This window comes from Choloepus didactylus, chromosome 18 (genome assembly GCF_015220235.1).
Source record: "Choloepus didactylus isolate mChoDid1 chromosome 18, mChoDid1.pri, whole genome shotgun sequence".
Taxonomy (NCBI): Eukaryota; Metazoa; Chordata; class Mammalia; order Pilosa; family Megalonychidae; genus Choloepus; species Choloepus didactylus.
In genome coordinates this window covers 28,421,256-28,443,053 of record NC_051324.1, presented here as the reverse complement: position 1 = coordinate 28,443,053, position 21,798 = coordinate 28,421,256, and the positions used below count along the sequence as shown (strand labels likewise).

At 50.4% G+C, this 21,798-nt stretch overlaps 3 protein-coding genes across 3 annotated transcripts in view; 1 reads left to right on the top strand and 2 right to left on the bottom strand.

The window, feature by feature from the left end:
* MYO1D (myosin ID) overlaps nt 1-4,615 on the top strand; it is a 371,081-nt gene extending 366,466 nt beyond the window's left edge. Inside the window, exon 22 of the mRNA XM_037810313.1 lies at nt 2,532-4,615. Within this exon, the coding sequence (XP_037666241.1) occupies nt 2,532-2,688 (157 nt within the window). The 3' untranslated portion in view covers nt 2,689-4,615. The remainder of the gene's footprint in view (nt 1-2,531) is intronic.
* A 1,354-nt stretch (nt 4,616-5,969) lies between these two features.
* Nucleotides 5,970-10,643, bottom strand: CDK5R1 (cyclin dependent kinase 5 regulatory subunit 1). Its single transcript, XM_037810181.1, has 2 exons — nt 10,090-10,643; nt 5,970-9,758 (listed from the first exon to the last, which is right to left on the bottom strand). Exon 2 carries the CDS (start codon nt 9,615-9,617, stop codon nt 8,694-8,696), a length of 924 nt encoding a protein of 307 aa, XP_037666109.1. The 5' UTR covers nt 9,618-9,758; nt 10,090-10,643; the 3' UTR covers nt 5,970-8,693.
* Nucleotides 10,644-14,320: 3,677 nt separating this feature from the next.
* The window catches only part of PSMD11 (proteasome 26S subunit, non-ATPase 11), a 30,995-nt gene continuing 23,517 nt past the window's right edge, over nt 14,321-21,798 (bottom strand). The window contains exons 9-14 of the mRNA XM_037809837.1: nt 20,111-20,173; nt 17,249-17,374; nt 16,731-16,766; nt 16,421-16,472; nt 15,974-16,116; nt 14,321-15,851 (exon numbers count right to left, since the gene is read on the bottom strand). Of these exons, the coding sequence (XP_037665765.1) occupies nt 15,974-16,116; nt 16,421-16,472; nt 16,731-16,766; nt 17,249-17,374; nt 20,111-20,173 (420 nt within the window). The 3' untranslated portion in view covers nt 14,321-15,851. The remainder of the gene's footprint in view (nt 15,852-15,973; nt 16,117-16,420; nt 16,473-16,730; nt 16,767-17,248; nt 17,375-20,110; nt 20,174-21,798) is intronic.

The window sequence follows — 21,798 nt, the reverse complement described above, 5'->3', positions numbered from 1 at the left end:
GGAGGAAGAAGAAGGTGGGAAGTGACCCTTTCAACGCGCCCATTATGGGGAGAAGCATCTGCAGAGGTGTCCTCTGCAACTCAGGGCTCCGCTTCAAGGTGAAGTCGTATCCTTGTCATCCTGGGGTGCCATTTTATAATGGATATTTGCTCCTCATCATGTTCCCACCAGCCTAAACCACTGCATCAAGGCTGTGGAGCAAATACTGGAGAGACACAGAGCCCAAAGAAGGAGGGTAGGCCAAGGCAGGGCCAGCCTTCGGGGGCACTGAGGGAGCTGAATCCTGGGACATGCCGAGGGGCGTCTCAAGTCTGGAGGACCCTATTGAAAGTAGCATGTCTCAGAAGGGTGGGGTAATGGTATTCGTTCATTCATCCCTTCATCCATTCATTCAGATTCTGTCTCTGCCGCGCTGTCTCCAAGTTTCAACCTGACTTGGAATTTGACTCTTTTCGAGCCCTCTCTATAAGACTCTGAGTCTGAAGTGACTTGAAATACCGACTGCACACACGGCAGGACCAGGGGCACATCCCAAGACTGAAGGCAGAGCCCAGACCTCTAGAGTGGACCAAGGGCAGGACACAGCCACCATGGGGAGAGCGTCAGGGGAGGGCTGTCCTCCAGGGAGGGCTCCGAGGCGGTGCCAGGATGACCAAGGTGAGGCAGGGGGCCGCCCCAGCTCGGACACAGGCAGGGAGTGCGCGAGCTGTGGGGCAGGGAGCGCATCAGGAAGGCCAGCAGGTGAGGCCCAGGCCCCGCGGTGCCCCACCCAGGGGCCGCACCCCATTTGCCCCACAGAGCAGCCCCAGCTCCAGCGGGAATGGGGAAGAGCCTGAGTCACTGCCCCTGATGGGCTCTGCTATTTTTACATTCAAGTCTGGTTAAAAATAAATGTCTAAGCCAAGGTTTTAGCTGCAGCTGACAAGACAGTAAGTCTTAGATACCTAATGCCCAGAGCGATAACCATGGGTCTTTTCCTTTGTCCATTTCCTGCCTCTACTAAGTGTAAAGTGAGAAAGCAGGTAGAAAATGGCTGTGAGAAGAGCCCCTAAGAACACTTCAAATTACTTTCCAAACTAGGGGCCTCCTGTGGGATGTACCCACAGAGCATCCTCGGAAAACTTGCTCTGGGCTGGCTGCCCCAGCGAAGCCGGCGTTGTTCTCAGCACACCCGGCCGCGCAGCTGCTCCTCCGGCCCCCGGCGGCCACGAGGAGGGGGCCTCGGATAGTGTCACGGCCCCAGGGAGCACCTCACACCCACCCCGGGCCGGCCCGGAATGCACGTCCCGCCTCGGCCTGCCCACCGCGGCGGGGCACCGTTAGTGCAGAGACCCCCGCAGGCCTGTCCACACGCAGGGGCCTGCAGGTGACAGAGCATTTCCGGGCTTCAGGTAGGCGGCCAAGTTGGCCCGTCCCGACGGGAGCTCCAGCCCAGAAGGCCTTTGTCGTTCTCCCTCCGCCCTCCCATCTCAAAGAAAGCTGACGAGGCATAAACCAGGATGCAATGTGGAATTGTGCTGGCATGTGTGAGCAAATGTGAGGTGCCAGCCTATTCCGACAAGTTTCTCAGCTTTCGAAATAATAAGCAGCTTCTTAAGTGTATTCGGTGTGGGTGTAAGAGCTGGAGTTCTATTTATACACTGAGCAGGTAGTGCACAGCCTCGCTGTCCCCTGCGCCCCTCCTGCGCCCCTCAGGCCCCAGCTGAGGCCTCCCTCTGGCCAGCAGGAGGCACGTGAGTTCCTATTGCCCAGAGCTGAAAGGGGGTACAAAACTGGGGGTGCCGTGACCCTTCCCCATTCTACAGCTGCCAGGGCAGTGGGGTGCACTGGCACAGCGGCCTCTGCACTCTGGCAAACAAAGTCACAGCCTCTGCCCCAGAACGAGAGCCCGAGAGAAGTCTTCACGGGGCCTTGGGGAAATCAGAGTCAGACCCAGTTCTAACGGCTGGACCCCGTGGCAAGCAGGACTCAGAAGTTTCTCTCATGAGGGCATGTATGTGTGGTGGGGAAGAGTCTCCGTTTACTCATGTGCAATCTAGGATAACCAGTAAATACCAGTCACAAACCAGAACCCGTGCCCAGTGACAAGTCACCGCTGACCCCTAAATCCCGAACACCTTGGTCCTCAGCCTCAGCCAGAGCCCTGGAGGTCCGTGGTTCAAACCACACCTCCCGCCCCTGGGCCAGGTCAGCATAGGTTCCCTGAAGCTCAGTGGTCGGCCCAGTGCAAGAATCTCAGTCTCTCTTGCTTTCCTGATGAAGCCCCAAGCGATGGTTTTGGTGTGAGGCTGCGGCTCCAGCACGGTCTTCCCTCCCCTCGCCCTCTCCCTGGGCTCCCTCAGGTGCTCCTCTGAGCCCACCTGTGGCCACGTCACTTGGACACCTGTGAAGAAAGGAGGTTGCACCCAGAACCAATAACCCAAAGCAGCTTGGCAAATTGCAGCATCCCAGGGGTTACCAGGGAGATGCTCCCTGTCCTAAACATGCCCGCTAACTGCCTACCTGGTCTCTTTTCTTTTTGGTTCTTCTAGTGAGAAGCGTCACCTTCAAGTCAACGTCACCAACCCTGTGCAGTGCAGCCTGCATGGGAAGAAGTGCACCGTCTCCGTGGAGACGCGGCTCAACCAGCCAGAGCCCGACTTCACCAAGAACCGCTCGGGCTTTATCCTCAGCGTGCCTGGGAACTGACCCCCCGCTCGGCTGCAGGCCTCGCCCCGGTGGGAGGGCGGCAGAACCAGGGAGCCCAGCCCGCCCAGGCATCGCCTGCTCCCAGGAGCCACTTGGGTCTCGCTCAGCATCGTAGGTTCCAATCTAATCTGCCAAATCCCCGCTAATGCCCTGCTAGGAATCAGTTCTCTCGAGAGCCCTCGCTTGGGGAGGAACCCTTCTGGTGCCTTCTGTAAGGCCCTTCCCGCTGTGAAGTTTCTTCCTGGCTGTCTGGCTTCATCTCTCTCTTCCACTGTCCCAACTTTCCACTGTCCCCACTCTAAAAACCAAAGACCCTGGTGCCCTGCCCCAGACCCTTGTCTGACGTCCAAAGCACACCTCACCTCAGAAGCATCTTGCTGATGCTTTAGTCCAAGAAGGCCTCCCCTGAGTGGCCAAGTCCGTGTGTCTAGAACCATGCCCAGCCCCTGTAAAGAGGTGACAGTGGAGGGAGCCCAGGATACATTTACCGTGCCGTAGACATGCTCCCCTACGGGGGTTTGGGGGCGAGCCGATGGACCCTGCTGTCTCCCGTGAGCGTGGTCCTGCCGCTGTCCTTCCACTAAGCAATAGCAGCCCCTGGACCTGACTCAGAGAGGCTCTCAGAGCTCCTCAGAAAACCCTGCCCACAGCAGCCAGCCAAGGCCACCAGGTGAGCAAGCTCATCAGTGCAGCCCAGCCCCTTGGCCCAGCTGGGAGTTCTGGACCACCCAGGCCGGCCCCTGCCTGGCTCCCAGCCACCTTGAGGGTGGGGCTGTGTGGCCACATGTGCAGATGCTCCCAGGGCCACGTAATTGCACGGCCTGCGTCATGCAGGGCTCACACTTACCTTTGCAGTTTGCTGGTCTCTGCTGTAACCACACTTGTGTCAGAAATACTCATAAGAAAATGGAGTTGCAGAGACAAGGGGGAGGAGCACCCAGAGGTTTGGAAACAGTCCTTTTCTAGCACCTCTGACTGTGTCTCAGCTCTCATTTTGAGAACCATGTCTAGGGCAGGAAGATCATAGCACATGGAAACAGCAGGGACTGGAGTGATGGAAAACCAGTGTGGGGTCCTGGCACTGCGGGCCAGGCCAGGCTTCACCCCCTCTGCCCCCTGCCCCCCAACCCCTACCTTCCGCCGATGCTCCCAGCCTGCGTCCCTGAACCAGCGAGACACCCCAAGTGCCTGAACGCGGCCCCCTGCGCCCCACCCCAGGCCTGACCTGGTCACCTGGCCGACCAGAGCTGGCCCCAGCAGCTGGCCTGATGCCCTCCCCCAACACCCCCACCCCACTTCCCAGGGCCTGCAAACATTTGCACTGTGTGCAAATTGCAACAGAGAACCCCGTGGGCATCCTGTCCTTGGGAACCCAATTCTTACTCTCATTTTCCAAGCTGGTCAGTGACTGACTTGCCCAGCGCCAAGGTGCAGCCAGCCCCTTTGCCCGTCTCAAGAGTCTGCCAGTTGCCTGCACATAGCAGTAGAACCATGTAATTGGGGCTTTACCTCTCATTTCCACTTATTTCCCCATACTTGTTGCTTTACACTAGACACATGCAAATGTATGTTTCAAGCACACCAAAGCAGAACATGCCAAATGAGTTGCCTTTTCTGAAGCTGCTGAGGAGGGCTCTGGGTTGGGAGACCCGTCCCCGCCTCACGCCCACAAGCACTTTTTTAAGAAGTCACAGTACGTGGCGACTGAAGAAGGATTAGGAATTTAGGGTGTGATCGTGGTAATGTAGCCAGGGTGTGCAGGGGACAGGAAGAGGACTCGGTGATTGTATGCAATGAAGTGTTTCTCTTGATTTAATTAAATGCATTTTTATGGTTTGGTGCAGATATTCCTATTTTCCATTAAACTAACTTTATTTCTAAAGCATATTTTGATTTACCATCAAGAGCAATAAAGCATTAAATCTTATTTTTAAAGGTGTTCTGCTTATCTGTAATTGAAAAATATACCTATAGTTGTGAAATTTTAGTTTATGTAAAATCAGCTGTTAGCCCAGGGGATGAAAGGGGGAATTAAGCACAAGTAACATAAAATGGAAGATAATTTGCCCAAGGCTTTTGAACAAAAATATGAGCAAGAAGGAGGCTGTGGGAAGAAGGAATAAGGAGGGGAGGGGACGGCAGTGGACTGAAACCCAAATGCTTTGTCCGCCGTTTTGAGGCCTGTCCTCCAGCCTCCCAAGCTCCTTGTGTGGTGTGCGGGAAGAGGCTGACTGAGATGAGAGCGGGAAGAGGCTGACTGAGATGAGAACGTAAAGGACAGGCTCAGATTCCTGCAGCAGCGTCTTGGGGAGCGGAGAGCTGAGTGAAGGGCACCCGAGGCGGGTCAGCCTCTCCCCAGGGTGGCTGGTTGGGGGTTGTGGGGAGACAAGAGAGAAATCGGGCATGGGGTGGGGAACTGAGGACAAGCAAGACAAATCCCTGTGAGGGCAACTGGGCCTCCCCAGCTCCAGGAGGGAAGGACACCTCTTGGTCATCGGCCACTGGCAGGGAAGACTAGCCAGTGACGGCTTCTGTGACTCGGACCAAGGGTGTGGCCTGGACAAACTCGAGCGGGTCCCCAGCGCCTGTGCTGTGACCTGAGCAGGATGGCCCGGCTGTGCTGGTGCCCAGGGGCCACTCCGGCTCAGTCCCTGAGGCTCAGGCTGGCGGCGTGTGAGGCTGTACACAGACCCCTGGTCACTGGTGTGCAGCCAGCAGGAGGGCCCCACCCTTTGCCACAACCACGGTTGCTGGGGAGGCTGCTTATCAGAGAGCCCCATGGCTGGATTTGTCTCTTGGAAACCCACATGGAGCTAAATTGGCAAGACTGGGCCACATGGACACCAGGCCCCCCCAGCTGGCCTGGGAGCCGCTGGGCAGGGAATGCTGGGCAGAGCCAGCCGTGAGGACACATGGGAACAGCAGCCTTCAGAGCCAGCCTCAACCTATGGGGGCCTAAGGCCCAGTGCCCTTCAGGGCCCACCCAGCCAGCGCTCCACGGGCAATGCCTGACCCTCCGTGGTTGGAGGGCCCCAGCAACTCAGCCAAGGGAGCTTTCTGCAAAGCAACTCCTGCCTCCAGCCCACCCTTGAGCAGTTAAAACAGATTTAACCCACACTTTTTTATCAACTTCTTTAATGTGTTAGGCTCTTTCCTCAACCCTCCCATACCTCCCCTCCTCTCTACGTAACACAAATCCAGTTATGTTCTGAGTGCATGAATTGTTTACTAAAGGGGTCCCCAGCCTGCTGGTAAATGACATGCCCACAAAGAGAGGTCTATGTAATGGATGGTCAGTGCATTTTATTTAATCAGCACAGTACAAAAATAAATAAAAATAAGGGAAGGGGAATTAAATTACAGCCAAACTGAGTTCCATGACTTTGTCAGATTATAAACCACACATACTTACAAACACACTACACATACATACAAAATGAGACAAATATAAATTAACAATACCCACAGTTTGGTCAAAGAAGAGCTACAGAAGAAATTGCACTAAAAAACAACATATGTCGCACATGTGTAATTAGCAGTTTCAAATATACAGCTATGAATAATTCCAAGTGAAAAAAATGGCACATTTTCTTTTCATTGCAAGTTTAACAACTGTTGGAACAAAACTAAATTCTAATATCTGCATGGAAAGAATATATCAACCCTTCAGGTTTACAAGAAAAAGAGGAAAAACCAAATCCAGAACTATTATTCCTGTGACTTGTTCTGTGCATGGGTGTAATTTTCACAGCCATCTGTTCTAAGATTATTTTTCTTAAGACACAAAATGCTCCTGGTTTGCATGCACAATATCACTGTAAAAGCAACAATTAAAGAATAAAGAAGGTATTTTTATAGGTTAGTTTTTTTCTTTTTTTTATTGTTGTTCTAAAAGTAGTCTTCATAGCAGCATGTCGAATGGGTTCATTGCTTGCACACTCAAGTATATCAGTTGTTCCTTTACACAATACTGATGACCAGTGCAAGGGAAGAGAGGAGAACACGACAAGCTTCACATTGCTGGAACTAGGGAGTTTTCTTTAATCCCCAACCACTCCTGAAATTTGCACCTCCTCCAAAGAATAAAAAAATAAATACAGAGAAAGAGAAGGAAGTAGACAGAAAGTGGAATCCTGCGGATGCAACTTAACCACACAGTTTCAGGCCGGGGTCAGCCAGCTGAGGGTGTGACCACAAGCACGGCCCCCCGCCACCTCCCTTTTCCATGTCTCCCAGGGGCCACCTGCCCCCACGGGCCTCCCACCTCGGTCACGTGGCAGCAGGATCTGAAAGACAGATGGTGTGAAAACTCAAGCAGAGAACAGTCTCTGCAGTGAAATCTGTGCAGCAGCCGCAGATTCCTTCCAGATTATTTTACAGTCCCGGGAATGGCTCAGCAGAGGCCTTGCGGCCAAGCTGGGGCAGATGCTCTCCGGCCAGGGAAGGCCCTCTTCCCCTGTCTGGGAACACCGCGGGCCCACAGGCTCCGGTTCTGCTCCAGATTTCTTTAAGCCGGGGCTTCAATTTCACAGCTTTCTCTTCCTTTTTTACATGAATTTCAGTAGTGCTTGTGTTGAAATGGGCAGCCGCCTAGTACCTAATCTTATGTAAAACGACACCCCCCACCCCCACCCCACCCCGGGGACTGGGACTGGAAGAGAATTCTCTGTAGCATCTTCACCTGGTCTTTTGTTCCCCAAAGCCAGAGTGACAGGCCATGGAGGAAGACTTGGTCCCTTCTCTCAGGCCTCCCCCAAGTCCCAGGCCAACCCAATGTGGGAGAATTAGAAAGAAAATCTATCAAGTAACTCATCACGTGTTTTGTCAGCCACTAGGGTAAGGCGGAAACCAAATCAAGCAGCTGCAAATGACCAGCTGTAGAATCGGCAGGCTTCAAAAGCAATCAGGAGTCACACTCCCGTCTTGTAACTGTCTCCAAGATCCAGCTGTCTCACTGGGCCCGGTGGGGCAAGGCTTCATCTTCAGAAGAAACCGAACTGTCTGGAAACAGCTTTAAATGAACAGGGGTGGGGTAGGGGTATGTCATCGGCACATCATCGCCCCCTCCCCCCCAGCTCTGCAGGGCTAATGCCACGTGCACCACAAGCGGCCTCAGCCCTTAGGTGGGCACTGGCTGGGTCTCAGGCATGGCACCCCCACCTGCCCAGAAGACAGGCTATTGCTAATGGGCACCTGCAGCTGTCCTGGCATTTGCCACAGAGTGACTAAGCTGCATTATTCCAAGAATAATTCACCCAGGAAAGGAGCTGTCTCCAGTTTCACCCCACCCCTTTAGCTGGGACCCATGTGAGAAAACTTAATGAGTCAAACCAGCTCATTGGCCAACGCTACCAACAGCACTGGGAGCAGTGGACAAGTATGGCAGAGGGGCAGCTTCCATTTCTCCACTAAAGGAAAGCCCTTCTCCCTAAAAAAGAAAAAAGAGCAAACCAGAGTTGTGCATGGTCAGACACTAGACACAATCTTTGCACTCCACTGGCCTTCTCCTCGGTGGAAGACGCTGTCCCTGGGCGGCAGAGACCCTGCCTCACAATCCCACTGTGGCCCTATCAGGCCAGCCAGCTCCAGGAGCCTCTGGGAGAATGAACAACCCAAAACGGGAGCCAGGAGAGAGCCTCCAACAAAAAACCCCACTCCTCCCTGGGCCACCTGGCCCGAGCCCCTCAGAGCAGCAAGCATCCTCGCCCACCCTGGATCCAGCAAGGACAGGCGGCAGACACGGGTCAGTCCTCTGAGTTCCCCAAAGGAAGAGATCAGTGGCCTGAGTGGCTCTGAATCCATCTTCTGAGTTTTACACAATGTTTATGAGTCCAAGAGTACCCAGAGCTCTTGTCAGGGACGAAAAAAAAAAAATCCAAAGAGAGGAAGTTGGATGGAGGAGACCCTTGGTGGCTTTGCTAGACACATACTGTACACAAAACTCTGATTTAATAATAAATTTTTAAAAATTAATTGAATCCTTGAGCCACGGTAGGCTTCCAGGCTCACCGATCGAGCCCCAGGAGGAGCCGCTTCTTGTCCTCCTGGCCACTCTCATTCTTCAGGTCGGAGAACACCTGGGTGAAGTAGTGCGGGTCAGCATTGATCTGCAGCATCTTGGAGCTCATGAGGTTGATGACTGAGAGGCAGCGGTCCCAAAAGGCCTCCTTGCAGCTCTCCACCAAGAAGGGCTTGAGGGGGTAGGAGATCTCGTTGCCCATGTAGGAGTAGGAGAGGTACAGGCAGGTCAGCAGGACGGCCTGGAGCTCGTGGTCCGAGCCCACCTCGGAGGAGATAACATCCCTGCAGAGCATGTAGAGGAAGACCACGTTGGCCGGCGTGATGAAGCCCTGGTCCTGCCAGCCCTGCAGAAGCAGCGAGCGGTCCACGCTGCGCAGCCAGAGCACGGGGTCCGTGGGGGACAGGTGCTTCAGGCGGTAGCACCGGCGGCAGAGAAACTCACCCAAGCAGCGCAGCAGCTCGCTGGTGGACGCCTGGACGATGACCCGTTTGGGCGTCCCTGCGGAGGTGACGGCAGGATGCGGAGCCTTCTTGACGGAGGAGGAGACCCCGGTCTGGGAGCCTGAGAGCTGGCTGGCAGGGGGTGCAGGCGGCTGGGCCGGTGGGGGCTGGGCGAACGTGGACAGGTTGGCACACGACAGCGACTTCTTCAGGTTCTCATTGTTGAGGTGCGTGATGTTGTTCTGGTAACTGCTGTTGGGTTGCACCTTCTTGGAGTTCTTCTTCTTGGCCGACACGGCCACGATCCTCTTCCAAGGCAGCACGGAGATGATGGAGTGCCGCTTCAGGTTTTTGTCCTTGGCGTTCTTGCTGTTTTGCACCGCCGTGTAGTGGCCCACCGTGGCCGCGCCATCCTCAAACAACGTGGCCTTCCGGTAGCTGGGGGACAGGGACAGCACCGTGCCCATGGTGCCGTTGCGCGCCGGGCGGAGCCCCGCGCCCCTGCGCGCCCAGCCTGCGCGCGGGAGGGTGGAAGCGGCTCACTGAGCCCGCAGCGGCCCCGGGGAGGAGGCGGGGCGCTCCCGGGAAAGCGGGCTGCCCCTTCGGATCTGCGTGGAAAACAAGATGGTTCTCAGCACCAGGCGGGGCTCCGCGCCGCGCTCATCCGCCCTCTCGCCTCGGCGGCCCCCAAAGACCTAGTCCCCAGATCCGCTCCAGTGCCTGCCCGGAGATCCGCGCCCCCGCGCCGCAGCCCTGCAGCCCTCCACTGCAGCCACACAGACCCCCACCCCACCCCACCGGCCGCTGCGGCCCGGCTGCGCAGCCGAGGGGCCGGGGCACCGGCAGGGACCGCTGGGGAGCCACGCCACAAGATCCCGCGCGACCCCTACCCAGCCCTGAGCCCCGGGAGGCATCGGTCGGCGCGAAGCGCAGGCTTACCCGGCAAGCGGCAGATCCTGAGCCCGCGCCCTCCGCAATGCGCGCCGCGGCTCGGCCGCCGCGGTCCCGGCGCACGGCGGCGCTCGGCGGGGCTCGCGCTGGGCTGCGGCGGCGGCGACGGCTGGGGAGCTTCTGTCCAAGGTTCTGCAAGCGCTGTGGCCCCGCCCCCTGCCCGGCCGCCCGGCCGCCTTCGCCGCCGCCGCCGCGATCCCGCTCCCGCCCCCAGCGCGCACCTCGGCGGCCACCCTCTCGAGGCCGCGCGCCAGGTCCTCGCGCCGGCTTCAGGCGGGCCTGGTCTCGCCCGGGTCGCCGCGACCGCCGGCGTCCTCAGCCCGAGCCGCGCACGGCGGGGGTAGGGACGCGGGCACGAGCAGGAGGTGCCTCAACTCGACACGCTCCACCTAGGACCCGGATCGGGCGCGGCGGCGGGTACTCGCGGCACGGCCCCGCCCCCGTCCCTTGGGTGCCGCCCCCTCCCGCACTGCTCGGCAACCGCCCAGCGCCACCGCCGCGCCGGCAGCCGCCCCGCCGCGTGAGACCCGCGCGGCCTGCGAGCGGCGCGTCGGACCCGAGGGCAGCGCCGGGACCGGGGCGGGGCCGCGCCGAGCACCGACCCCGCCCGCCGCCCCGCCCAGGCACGTGCTGCCTTTGTTCCCGCCGCGGTGCCCGCGACTGCGGGCCGCGGGGGCGCTCTCGGCCGCGTCCCCGCCCTGGTAACGCGCGGCCGGCTCGCGCTGAGGCTGCCGCAGGGGCCGCGCGATAAAGCATCCACGGAGGCCAGAGCCCCGAACTCCCTTTCGTGTAATGCCTCGTTCCTCGGGAACGAAGGTAGGCAGCGCGGGAGGAAGGCCCCGAGCGGGGAGAGGCGAAGCCTTTCCTGAGGCTACTTGAGTGAAATGCGCGTCCCAAGTCCCATCGGAGCCTTCTTTCTCCCATCCCAGGTAAATGCCCGCGGCCAGGGTGGGCTTCACTAGAAAGCCGCCCTGAACAGCAGCTGGCTTTCCCACAACACACGGGACAGGCCCCAAGGACCCTGGATCGGCAGGTGCCCCAGGCATGGGCCAACCGAGTCCACCTCACATGTGGGCCGCTCACCCTCTTATCTGTTATAGTAAAACTGAAGCAGCTGCTCTTCCAACCAGCCTCTGATCTGATTTACGTGTCTTACATTGTAAACGTGTGTAATCTGAAGATGTTGTGCCAGTGAAGACGAAAAATGGCTCTGAATAAATTCTAGTTCTAATAAGAACTGTTCCTCTCAGACAAAAATCCAGATCCTTCACAAAGACCATTCTTCATTTCTGGTCCCGGAGATTTATTCAAATTTGACCACAAGCCTGGAAGCAGGAGACTAAAATCATCTCAATCCAGATTATCATCTTTGGACGGAGAGCTGAGGAAGTGGCAATCCAGAGAGGAGGCTAAAAGTTAGGGCTGGCAAAACTGGGTAACACCCAATCCTCTGACCCCCAGACCACTCTAACACACTAAGCTGCCAACCTGCACCAGTTCTGCCAGTTCTGCCTAATGGCCCCAAACAGAATAGAAAAGGAATCTGGTATCACTGGAACAATGCCATCAAGTCAGAAGGTGCTGTAATTGGCTTATGTACCACCCAGAGATTTCTGTCAGTAGTGGCAACTGAAAGCTTTAGGAACCCTTGGTGGCCATATAGTGCCTGAAGGTGAATTTGGAGGACCTTTAGAAAATGCACTGCTCTGTACCCAGAGGGCTACTTCTTCCCGCAGTCCTTCAGAAACACCCACAGCAGTTTATCTTAATTTAGAAGATGAAGAAGGCCCTTAGCTCAACGAGCCCCTCCCTCTGAACATTCTTAATGCAATCCCTGCCTGCTCTCAAACGGCGCTGTCCTCAATCCTCCTTTATTTACTATTTAAAGGCTCCAAGAATTCCTTCAGATCCTCTAGGTGCCTGGCCCAAGGTCTCACTTCTTCCCTCAGGAAAGCTGAACCCTGGAGGGAGAGGCTTGAAGTCGGCTCTGTGTCCACAACGCCTTTTCTGTCTCTGACCCCCTTCAAACTCTGGTGTTGAGCAAAGGTTAAATAACTTTCCAATTCCTAAATTACCCAGATTTCTAAGCCTGTGACCCATCCCTTGGAAAATCTGTGCCCACTCTTACCTGTAACTACAAACTTCAGTTCTGATTATCCTAATTCATGCTGGGCAACAGTACCAAGCTTCACCTCACCCCATCCCCAAAGACTCCCAAACAAGGAAGCATGTGTTTGAATGGACCTTGTCCAGCCTCGGCTACACGCTGGTGTCCTCTCCTACCTCTGTCCACCCAGCTCTTCCTTACAACCTTCAAAAAGAGCTCCTGGCAGAACAAACCCAAATTCCTTATGTTTGTCACCAAAAAAAAAAAAAAAAAGTTTGTACGGAGCATGAATGGGATGGTGGTGCTGTCCCCACTTGTTGCTGTGACTGAGGGAAGGGGTTCTTGGGAACCCCTACCCACTATGCCATACCTGCTATGCCTATTTCAAGGCACCACTACCCTCCCTGGCCCCCTCCAGCTCCAACGGGAAGGAAGAAAGGGCAAAATAATCTGCCAGAATGGCAGGATCAATGACCCAGAAGGCAGGCTCTGAATGATGCAGAGCTGTGTTCTTCCTAGTCATCTTCATCAGAGAACTGTAGAGAAGATCCCCAAGTATCACCCCCATTCATCAGGCTACTTACCCCATTGCACATCACTAGCTGCCTGAAGGGCTAGCCTATTCATTTTCTGCCCTGCTAGGCTGGGATGCCCCAGCATTGCTGGAAAGTCCCCTTCTCTGCATGCCCCACTTCCCATACTTCCCCACCCTCAAGGAAGGGAAGCCAAGCCCCAGCCAGCTATGGTTTCCAGAAAGGGTTCCAAATAAAGCAGGGCTGAGCTCCTGAGGAAGTCATGCTTTCTTCTTTCAGGGATCACAGAGCAGCATCTAGTGGCCCTTCTGGGCAGCACAGATTATGTAACTGGCACACAACAGGGCACCACAGCCAAACACCTCAGCCTCTGCTCCCAACACCAACAGCACCTCAGAAACACACAAGGAAGCCCTGGTACCACGAAGGCTAGTGTCAGAAAGGTCCTGAGGTTAGGAAACCCAGGCCCAGTCCAGCCCAAGGGCCATCTGCCCCTCAGCTGCATCTAGATTCAGCTTATTTGAGGCCTGGCAGGGGAAGCAGCAGTACAAATGCTGGGGAGGTCTAGAGCAGCGCTGTCCAATAAAAATATAATGAGCCACAAATGCAAGCCACATATGTAATTTAATATTTTCTATTATTCACATTTTTTAAAAAACAGGTGAATTTAATAACATTTTATTTAACCCAATATACCCAAAATATTTCAACCCATTAAAAAAGTTAGAGATATTTTACATTTTTTTCATACTAAGTCTTCAAAATCTGGTTCATATTTATATTTACAGTGCATCACAATTTAAGCTAGCCCATTAAAAGGGCTCAACAGCCACATGTGGCTAGTGGCTACATATTGGACAGCACAAGTCTAGAGGAAGTTATCAGACTAAGACCCACAGAAGCAGCAGAGAAAAGGGCTGCCTTAGGCTTGGGAAACCCTCTCCCCTCTTTTCCAGCTCAGGATCTCTTTGGAATATTTTTTAAAGTCCTTTATAGAAGCAAAACTCTTTCTGCAAATAAAATTGCACACAGAGACACAATACGGAAACAGATAACAGAATAACTGCTCACACTAAAGTGGAATCCGAGGGGCTGTAGCTCACCCACCCCCTATCAGTAGCCCCAGAAACCCTCAGAAGAACCATTCCCAGGGTCTAAAGGGCAGTATGAAAACCACTGCTTTAGTTACCAAAAGGAAACTAAACCACAACTGGATGTCAGGATTCTCCAGGCACCTGTACTTTCATTAACTCATATAATTCTCGCATCACAGTGTCCTACAAAGGAAGCCTCATTCATCCTCATTGTGTAGATGAGGAAACAGGCTCAGAGGTTTATTAAAGCCCAAATCCCATGTTTCCTCACTGGACCATGTTACCTTGGAAAAACCGAAAGAATACCTGGAGATTTTAGGCCTCAGACACCAACTTTCTTACACAAAGTTCTCCACTTTACCCCAGATTTGGCTAAAAGTCTCACATTAGGCAAATGAGATAGAACTTAGGCCAAGGCTGCTGCTGGGCCACACAGAGCTGTCTGGACTTGCTCAGAAGCCCTCCAGCACTCAAGAAAAGACACCTTTTGAAAAAAAAATTATTTTTATTGGAACTCATCTGAACATCAGATATACCTGGTGTTGGTTGGCAAGAACCGTTTGTACATTTGATAATGATGGTGCCAAAACCAAAACAGTGACTGGACATGATGTTGAGGACAAAAACCTGATTTTGGAGAGGAAAATAAAAGCCAGTCAGGTTCAATAAGGATGCAAAACCTTATACAACAAAATCCTTTTACAAAATATAAATTTAAGAAAACCTGAAAGGATAATCTGGGAAAGGGAAAGAAAGAGAAAAGGAGGCCAGCAGGAAGGTGGCAAGAGGAAGGGAAGTGGAAAAAAAGAGATGAGAGGAAGGAGAAAAGGTAGCTGAGCACAACAAAGGTGCAGAAGCTTACCTGCCCAAATGGCATTAAAGCCTTGCTATGTAATTTCATCATAAAACAAGGCATGCTGACATACAGTGCTCTACCTCCCATCTGTCTGATTTCAAGAGGTAAATAAAGAAGCTCCCGGGAGAGGGACACGAGGTTGCACAAAAACCCAAGAAAAAAATTTGAAAAAAAAAAAAAAAAAAAACACACCCCACAGTCTTATTTCCGATGTTCACTGTTTAAAAAAAGGAATAAATCCATCTGACAGCAGGAGTGAGACAGGGAGAAAAGCCGAAGGATTTCAGCCTGCTCCTGGGCAGGGAGGGGGAACACATGGTGGTCTCCTGGTTGACAGAGAGGAAAGAGAAGGGACAGAGAAAGAGAGGAGAGGGGCAATTAAAACACTGGTGTCTAACCTAGTTTACTGGGTTAAAAAGAAAAGCCACATGCACAGCAGGCCCTTGGGGGCTGAGGGCCCACATGGCTCCCTGTGTGGCCAGCAGTGGACACTGGCTCCTGGCCTCGTCTCCATTCCTTCACAGGTCAGAGCGGAGCCATGCAGGTGCTGCTGCTGCTGTTGCTGCCGCTGCGGCGGCAGCGGGACCTTCTGGCCAGTCTCCTGGAGCCAATGTCGGGGGTAAGGGCAGGTGGACAGGCCGTATGATGGGAAAGAACACCGAAATGCCTCATTTCAAATAAAAAAAAAAAAAACAGCAGTCTATACACAGTTGTTTGTTTTGGTTCCGTACAAACAGAATAAAAAGTCATTGCTTTTGATGGTCAGCAAACACCCAATTCTGAAGAAGAGGAGAGGTGACGCCCAGCAGGTGGATCAGTACCCCAGTGGTTGGCGGGGTGCCTGGCTTGGCGGCCCTCTCCCAGGAGGCAGAGAGCACAGCTTTAGGTAGTGTAAGCCTTTTTCCTTTTATTTAGAATAACCTTTTTTTTTTTCCTTTTTCTTTTTTTTTTAAAGCAATTTCCCCACTCCCAAGTTGGGCCAGTAAAGATTACATGAAAACTGGCACACCTATCAGCTGGAATACAGATGCACCAAATGAGGATTTAAAAACTTTCCGAGCGAAAAGTAGAACGAAAGAAAAAAAATCTCCTAGCATTTTCCCCAAAGGTTTCACTCTCCTGCCACACACACTCTCCAAAGGACCGCTACAGATCCAACTCTGCAAGAGAAGACAGAGCAGTGTCAAAAATCGGGGAAGCTGCAAGGACACAAGGAGACTTTCAGTCTTGACAGGCAGAAGACAGCGCTGCCCTGGCCTTGGGCCCTGGAGCCAGCACTCACCTATGTCAGCTTCTTGGCTTTGTTGTAGAGGGAATCCACTACTTTACTCATGTTCTGAATTGTTTCCAGAGCGGCTTCATAAGTTTTATCTACTGGTGGTTCATCGAAAATAATCAGGACACCCTCCCCCTGGTCCAAGATCCCTGCAGCAAACAAAAGGGCAACCCAGGTAAAGACAAGATTAGACACCAAAGCATTTCTGAAGCAGCACGCTCCCTAGCTGCTTCACTTTCTCTGCTCAAAAGGAAGGGAAAGAGAACTCCTCTCCCTGTTATATTTGCTCACGTTTATTATATACTCTCCTCACAGGGCTAAAAGGAGCAAAGATTCCAAGAAACCACCAGGAGAAGCTAATGGAACATGTACTTTAAAGATAAACAAAAGCACAATACCTCTTCAACCACTGCATTACCCCTACCAGTCTCCTTGCCTATAACTGTCACTCACCGTGAAATTTCTTGTCAAGAATCATCTGTGATAATTTCCTTTCCACGTCGGCCTAAAATCAAAGTACGTGATTAAAGGGACCAGTATCTAGTAGTCACAGATCATACTGATATGAAGACCTTGTAGAAAGGGTCTTAGGGTGATGGGATTTAAAATAAAATAGCAAAAATGCAGCTCTGAGCCCACATTCCCCATTCCCCACTCAAGTGCCTTGTGAGCTTTCCAACAAGGCCCGTCAGGTGCAAATGTCAGCCCCTTCACCATACCCTTTCCCCTTCCCTACCCCCAAAATGGCTTCAGGACTTCTTACCTTAGCGAGTTTGATGAGGCTAGATATGTGTGCAATCTAAAAGGAAAGGCAGAGAGACATCAACACTGAAAGCTTTACTTTTGTCTCTAATATGGGGATAGGGAGGGATGACAAATGCTCCATCTCTCAAAAATACAGCATTCTATATGGTCTCTTTAGGACCAGATTCTCCTTGGCCATGCTTAGGAGTCTTACAAGCTGTCCATCAACCTGTCCTTCATCACCACAGACAAAAAACACACTCTTGTCCTACATACCCAATACAGAAAACATTTATCACATGTGCAGTGAATACAAAAACAAGGAGGAGACCACACTCAGAACACAAGCAGGGGACAATCTCACAAGCTGCTATCCCACAGCATCCCTGTCTCCAGCTCTTGCCCATCAGGTACACCCTTCTCAGTGAGTTCCTATTTTGGACAGTTGTGGGAAGGGAGGGGCTATTGTGAGAATACCTAGCTAGAAACTCCTCTCCTGCCAGAGAAGGGCTATGGGGTCCCCAGGAGGGTTCTTACCTGTACTCGGGAAAAAGGCTCAATAACTCGGATCAGATTCTGTTCCAGTAAGTTATCATACAACTTGGCCAAGTGTGTGCTGATGATTGGGTCATCCCGGAGCTCTGCCCGGTAATCTGTCAGGGCCTGCCAAAAGAGACGGTTGCAGACAATGGCACAAAGAAGCACTTTAACAGTCATGATACTCCTGGCTTCCTAAATAGGCAGCTGACCCCCCTGTAACTACATGGTTGACTGAAGTTCTGGGGGCTCTGGGGAGAAGAAAGAAAACCCAAGACAGATGGCAGAAGAAAAGGAACACCAAAAATTAAAAGGTAGAGTTGCTTCCATGTGAGACCAAGGGAAGAAATGTTTATTTGGTGTAGGATCTATATTTTCTAAACAATATAACTTCTACAGTCAGTTTGTTCAAACACCACAGTTACATGGAACTTTGAATAGGAAGTGAGACATGGTAGGTCTGTATAGGTTAGAGTGAAATAGCAACACATCCCAAAGTAATTCAGGCAGAGAATAAAAATATATATTCTGGGCCCCACTGAAGAGTTGGGGGAGAATGCGGAGGTGTTGGACTTCCTCACCTGAATTGTTGCTGATGCTCTCACAAACATTGGGGAATGACAGCTTAACATGCTGAGCTCTCTGCTTGGGGCTTGCCCCTATGAAGCTTGTCATTGCAAAGGAGAGGCTAAACCTGCTTATAACTGTGCCTAAGAGTCTCTCCCTGAGTGCCTCAGATGTGGCCCTCTCTCTCTAAGTAAGCCACCTTGGCAGGTGATTTCACTGCCCTCCCCTCTACGTGGGACCCGACTCCCAAGGGTGTAAATCTCCCTGGCACACAGATATGACTCCTGGGGATGAATCTGGACCCAGCATTGTGGGATTGAGAACATCTTCTTGACCAAAAGGGGGATGCAAAATGAAATGAAATAAAGTTTCAGTGGCTGACAGATTTCAAATGGAGTAGAGAGGTCATTCTGGTGGACATTCTTATGCACTATATAGATAACACTTTTTTAGGTTTTAATGTATTGGAATAGCTAGAAGTAAATACCTGAAACTACCAAACTCAACCCAGTAGTCTTGACTCTTGAAGACGATTGTGTAACAATGGAGATTACAAGGGATGACAGTGTGATTGTGAAAACCTTGTGGATCACACTCCCTTTATCCAGTGTATGGATGGATGAGTAGAAAAATGGGGAAAGAAACTAAATGAAAAATAGGGTGGGATGGGAGGCATGATTTGGGTGTCCTTTTTTATTTTTAATTCTGATTCTGATTCTTTCTGGTACAAGGAAAATGTTCAAAAATAGATTGGGATGATGAATGCACAACTATACGATGGTATTGTGAACAGCTGATTGTACACCATGAATGACTGTATAGTCTATGAATATATCTCAATAAAACTGAATTAAAAAAATAGATTGGAGCAATGAATGCACAACTATATGATGGTACTGTGAACAGCTGACTGTACACCATGGATGATTATATATGTGAATATATCTCAATAAAACTGAATTAAAAAAAAAAAAAAAAAGGTAGAGTTGCCCTAGACAACATCTCTTCTTCCAAAAGCCTAACTTCAACAGTTCAAACCATTTAAGTCCCAAGTCAAATTAATTAACTACACAACCATTCTCAACATGTATTCCACAGAATAAATAGGGTCTCTGTGGGAAAAAATTTTTTTAAATATTCTGAGGTTAAATAATGAGAAATGCTGAGTTCCACAGCTAGCTCTTGAGTTTTATAAGAACATCAGCATAGTACAATTATGCAGTTAAAAGAAAAAATGCTTTTCTAACTTTGCTAAACCCCAGTGTTTCCCAAATATATGACCACAGAACATTTTTTCAAGGAATCTCTATTAACAGAAGTGTTCTATCAAACACTTTGGGATAGAATGATCATGATTCATATGTCAATTATTTATTAGTAATAGTCTCAATAGCCCAGCCTCATGTCAGCTGTGCTAAAACTTGTAAAGGGAAGCATGCAAATTATGCCAAGTAAAGGGCAATAAGAAATGACAAGAAATTTCAGGGAGAGGATGAATCCTGGGGACAGAGCCACATGGGCAAGTTTCTGTCCATGGTAAATTTTTCTTCCTGGATCTAGGCTTTGTTTTTATTAAGTTGGTCATTATACTCAGACCATGAGGAGGGAGGTTCATAAAAGAACATACAAATCTCACTCTAAGGCTGAGACAACTTTTCTACCTTTCTGAAACCTCCCAAACAATAAGTAAAAGGCACAGATGTCAAAGAAGGGCTACAACATCATCCTGAGAAAGTTTCTTTCCATCCGTATGTACCCATCAAGACTTCACGGAGAAGAAGCAGTCCCAGAGCTGAAGGAATACCTAAGAGTGGGTGTCCTGTAGACTAAGCACCAGGTCTGGAGTCAAACTCAGACACCTACCGTGTGACTTAGGGCTTCTCTGATTCCCAGTTCCCTCAACTGTAAAATGCAGATAATAGGTTTGTTGTGAAAAATCAAAGTGAAAAAGAAAAAAAAAGGATGACAGAATTTTTTTTAAACTGTAAATTACTAATATGGGTAATACTGTAAGTTACTAAGCTATTTACACACACAATGAGATATTACAACTCAACACATCAGTTTCCTTGTATAAAAGTCAGTTAAGGACTTTCCTGCCAGTGATACTATACTATCACTATGTAAGACGTAGCCATTGGAGAAAACTGCATGAAGGGAATATGGGATCATTCTGTACTATCTTTGCAACTTCCTGTGAAGGTTTTTTTTAAGGTGCTTAAATGGCTCACCAATGCAGAAACATGTTCCAACCTTCTCCTCCCCTGTTCCCTACCAACCCAGTACCATGCTCACCTTTTCAAAATCTGCCAGTGATCTGTTCTTGCTAGCCTGAGCCACACATTTTAATGCTTCTGTCTGAAAATAAAAAGAAAAATAATCAAAGTGATCTACTCTGCATACTCATATCCCACCAAACAAGACTCATAAGCAGGATGTTATGTCCATAACACTTCTGACTCAAGAAAAACTGCATCCCCACCCACCCCCCCCCAGTCTCCTTCTGTGGCCTGGGAAGAAAAGCCAGAAGATTACCTTTGTGCCAACCAGTTTCCCTTTGAAATCCGAAGGGACTTAAAAATACTAGGAAAAAGAAGTTTTTCCAAAAAATAGACCGATACAGCATTATCCAAAGATGACAAGCGAAAAGGGAAAGTGACCAGAGAACTGAGATCCCCTCCTCCAGAACTCCTTATCTATATACCCACTCTACTTCCCACCCTTAGATATGATTTCACCTGTGGTCTATCAAGATTCGTTCTGCTAGGTATTGAATAAGGTTTACTTTCACTCGGATTGAAGCATCAAAAAATTCTACCTATTAGACTAAATGTTAGAACACCACAGAGTGATGAAGATACAATCAATGGTTAATGGCAACTTCTAACTTAGTTATAAAGGCCCAAGCTATCGAGTCACTACTCAGCACAGAATCTACAACACTCATCTTTCCAAGAAATCAGCCTGACTCCTGTTTGTATGCTGTCATCAAGGCATAAAGGACCAGAAAGAACTCCTCTTATATCTGCCTATGTACTTAAATAAGGTTATGTGTCTTGTACAGCACAGCAAATGGTACAAGACTACTCACTGGTGTAGTTTATCTCCAGCATTTTGTCCTACAGACAGAACAAATGTCATAATGAGAAAAGCCTGGAACTTAGAGACAGATAATCCAGGTTCAAAATCTAGTTCCATTATTTAATAGTTACCTGACCTTGACCTAGACTCCTGAAGCCTCTGAGCTGTCTCCTCAACTCTAGTTTTTTGAGAGTAGTGAGTCTTTCATTGTAGTAATAAACAGTATTCTTATGGCCAAAACTAGCAGCTGATATGAAACTGTTTTGATGATGAAAAGCCAATTAAAGCCACTTGTAGAAAAGGAGGAAATCATCTGTTACAGGCATTCCTCCATATAGTGAAATCATCTGTCTGTAAGATTACTTTTTACTTTATTAGTGATGATCAAACAAAATACAGAGGTGATGGTACAGGCATCTGAGACATTATCTCTACACATGTCACATCTGTTCACTCTCAAAAGTCACACTCATACTTACTTAAGTCATTAACGGACCACAAAAAGGGTCACTGAACATCAAAGGGCTCTTTTTGTACCACACCCAAAACTCAAGGCATACACAGAAAGGTACTAATATAAGCAGCACTCTGGCAAGTCATCCAAAGCTAGTTTCTGCACCAAGCAATCTGACTTCCCTAAAGCACCTGTGCACCAGGCCTTACTGGCTACTGAACCTCAGAGAATTTAAGATTTCATATTCTGCACACATTAAACCACAAGTCAGACACATGGTAAATTTTCCGGTCAAAGCTAAATGCAACCTTATTCAGCCATAAAAAGCAATTAAGCCATTGACTGTACATGTTGGATGAATTGTATGGTGAGTGAATAAAACTGCTTTAAAAAAAAAGAGAAAAAAACAGTGAAGTTCTGGTATATGTTACAACTTGGATGCCAGACA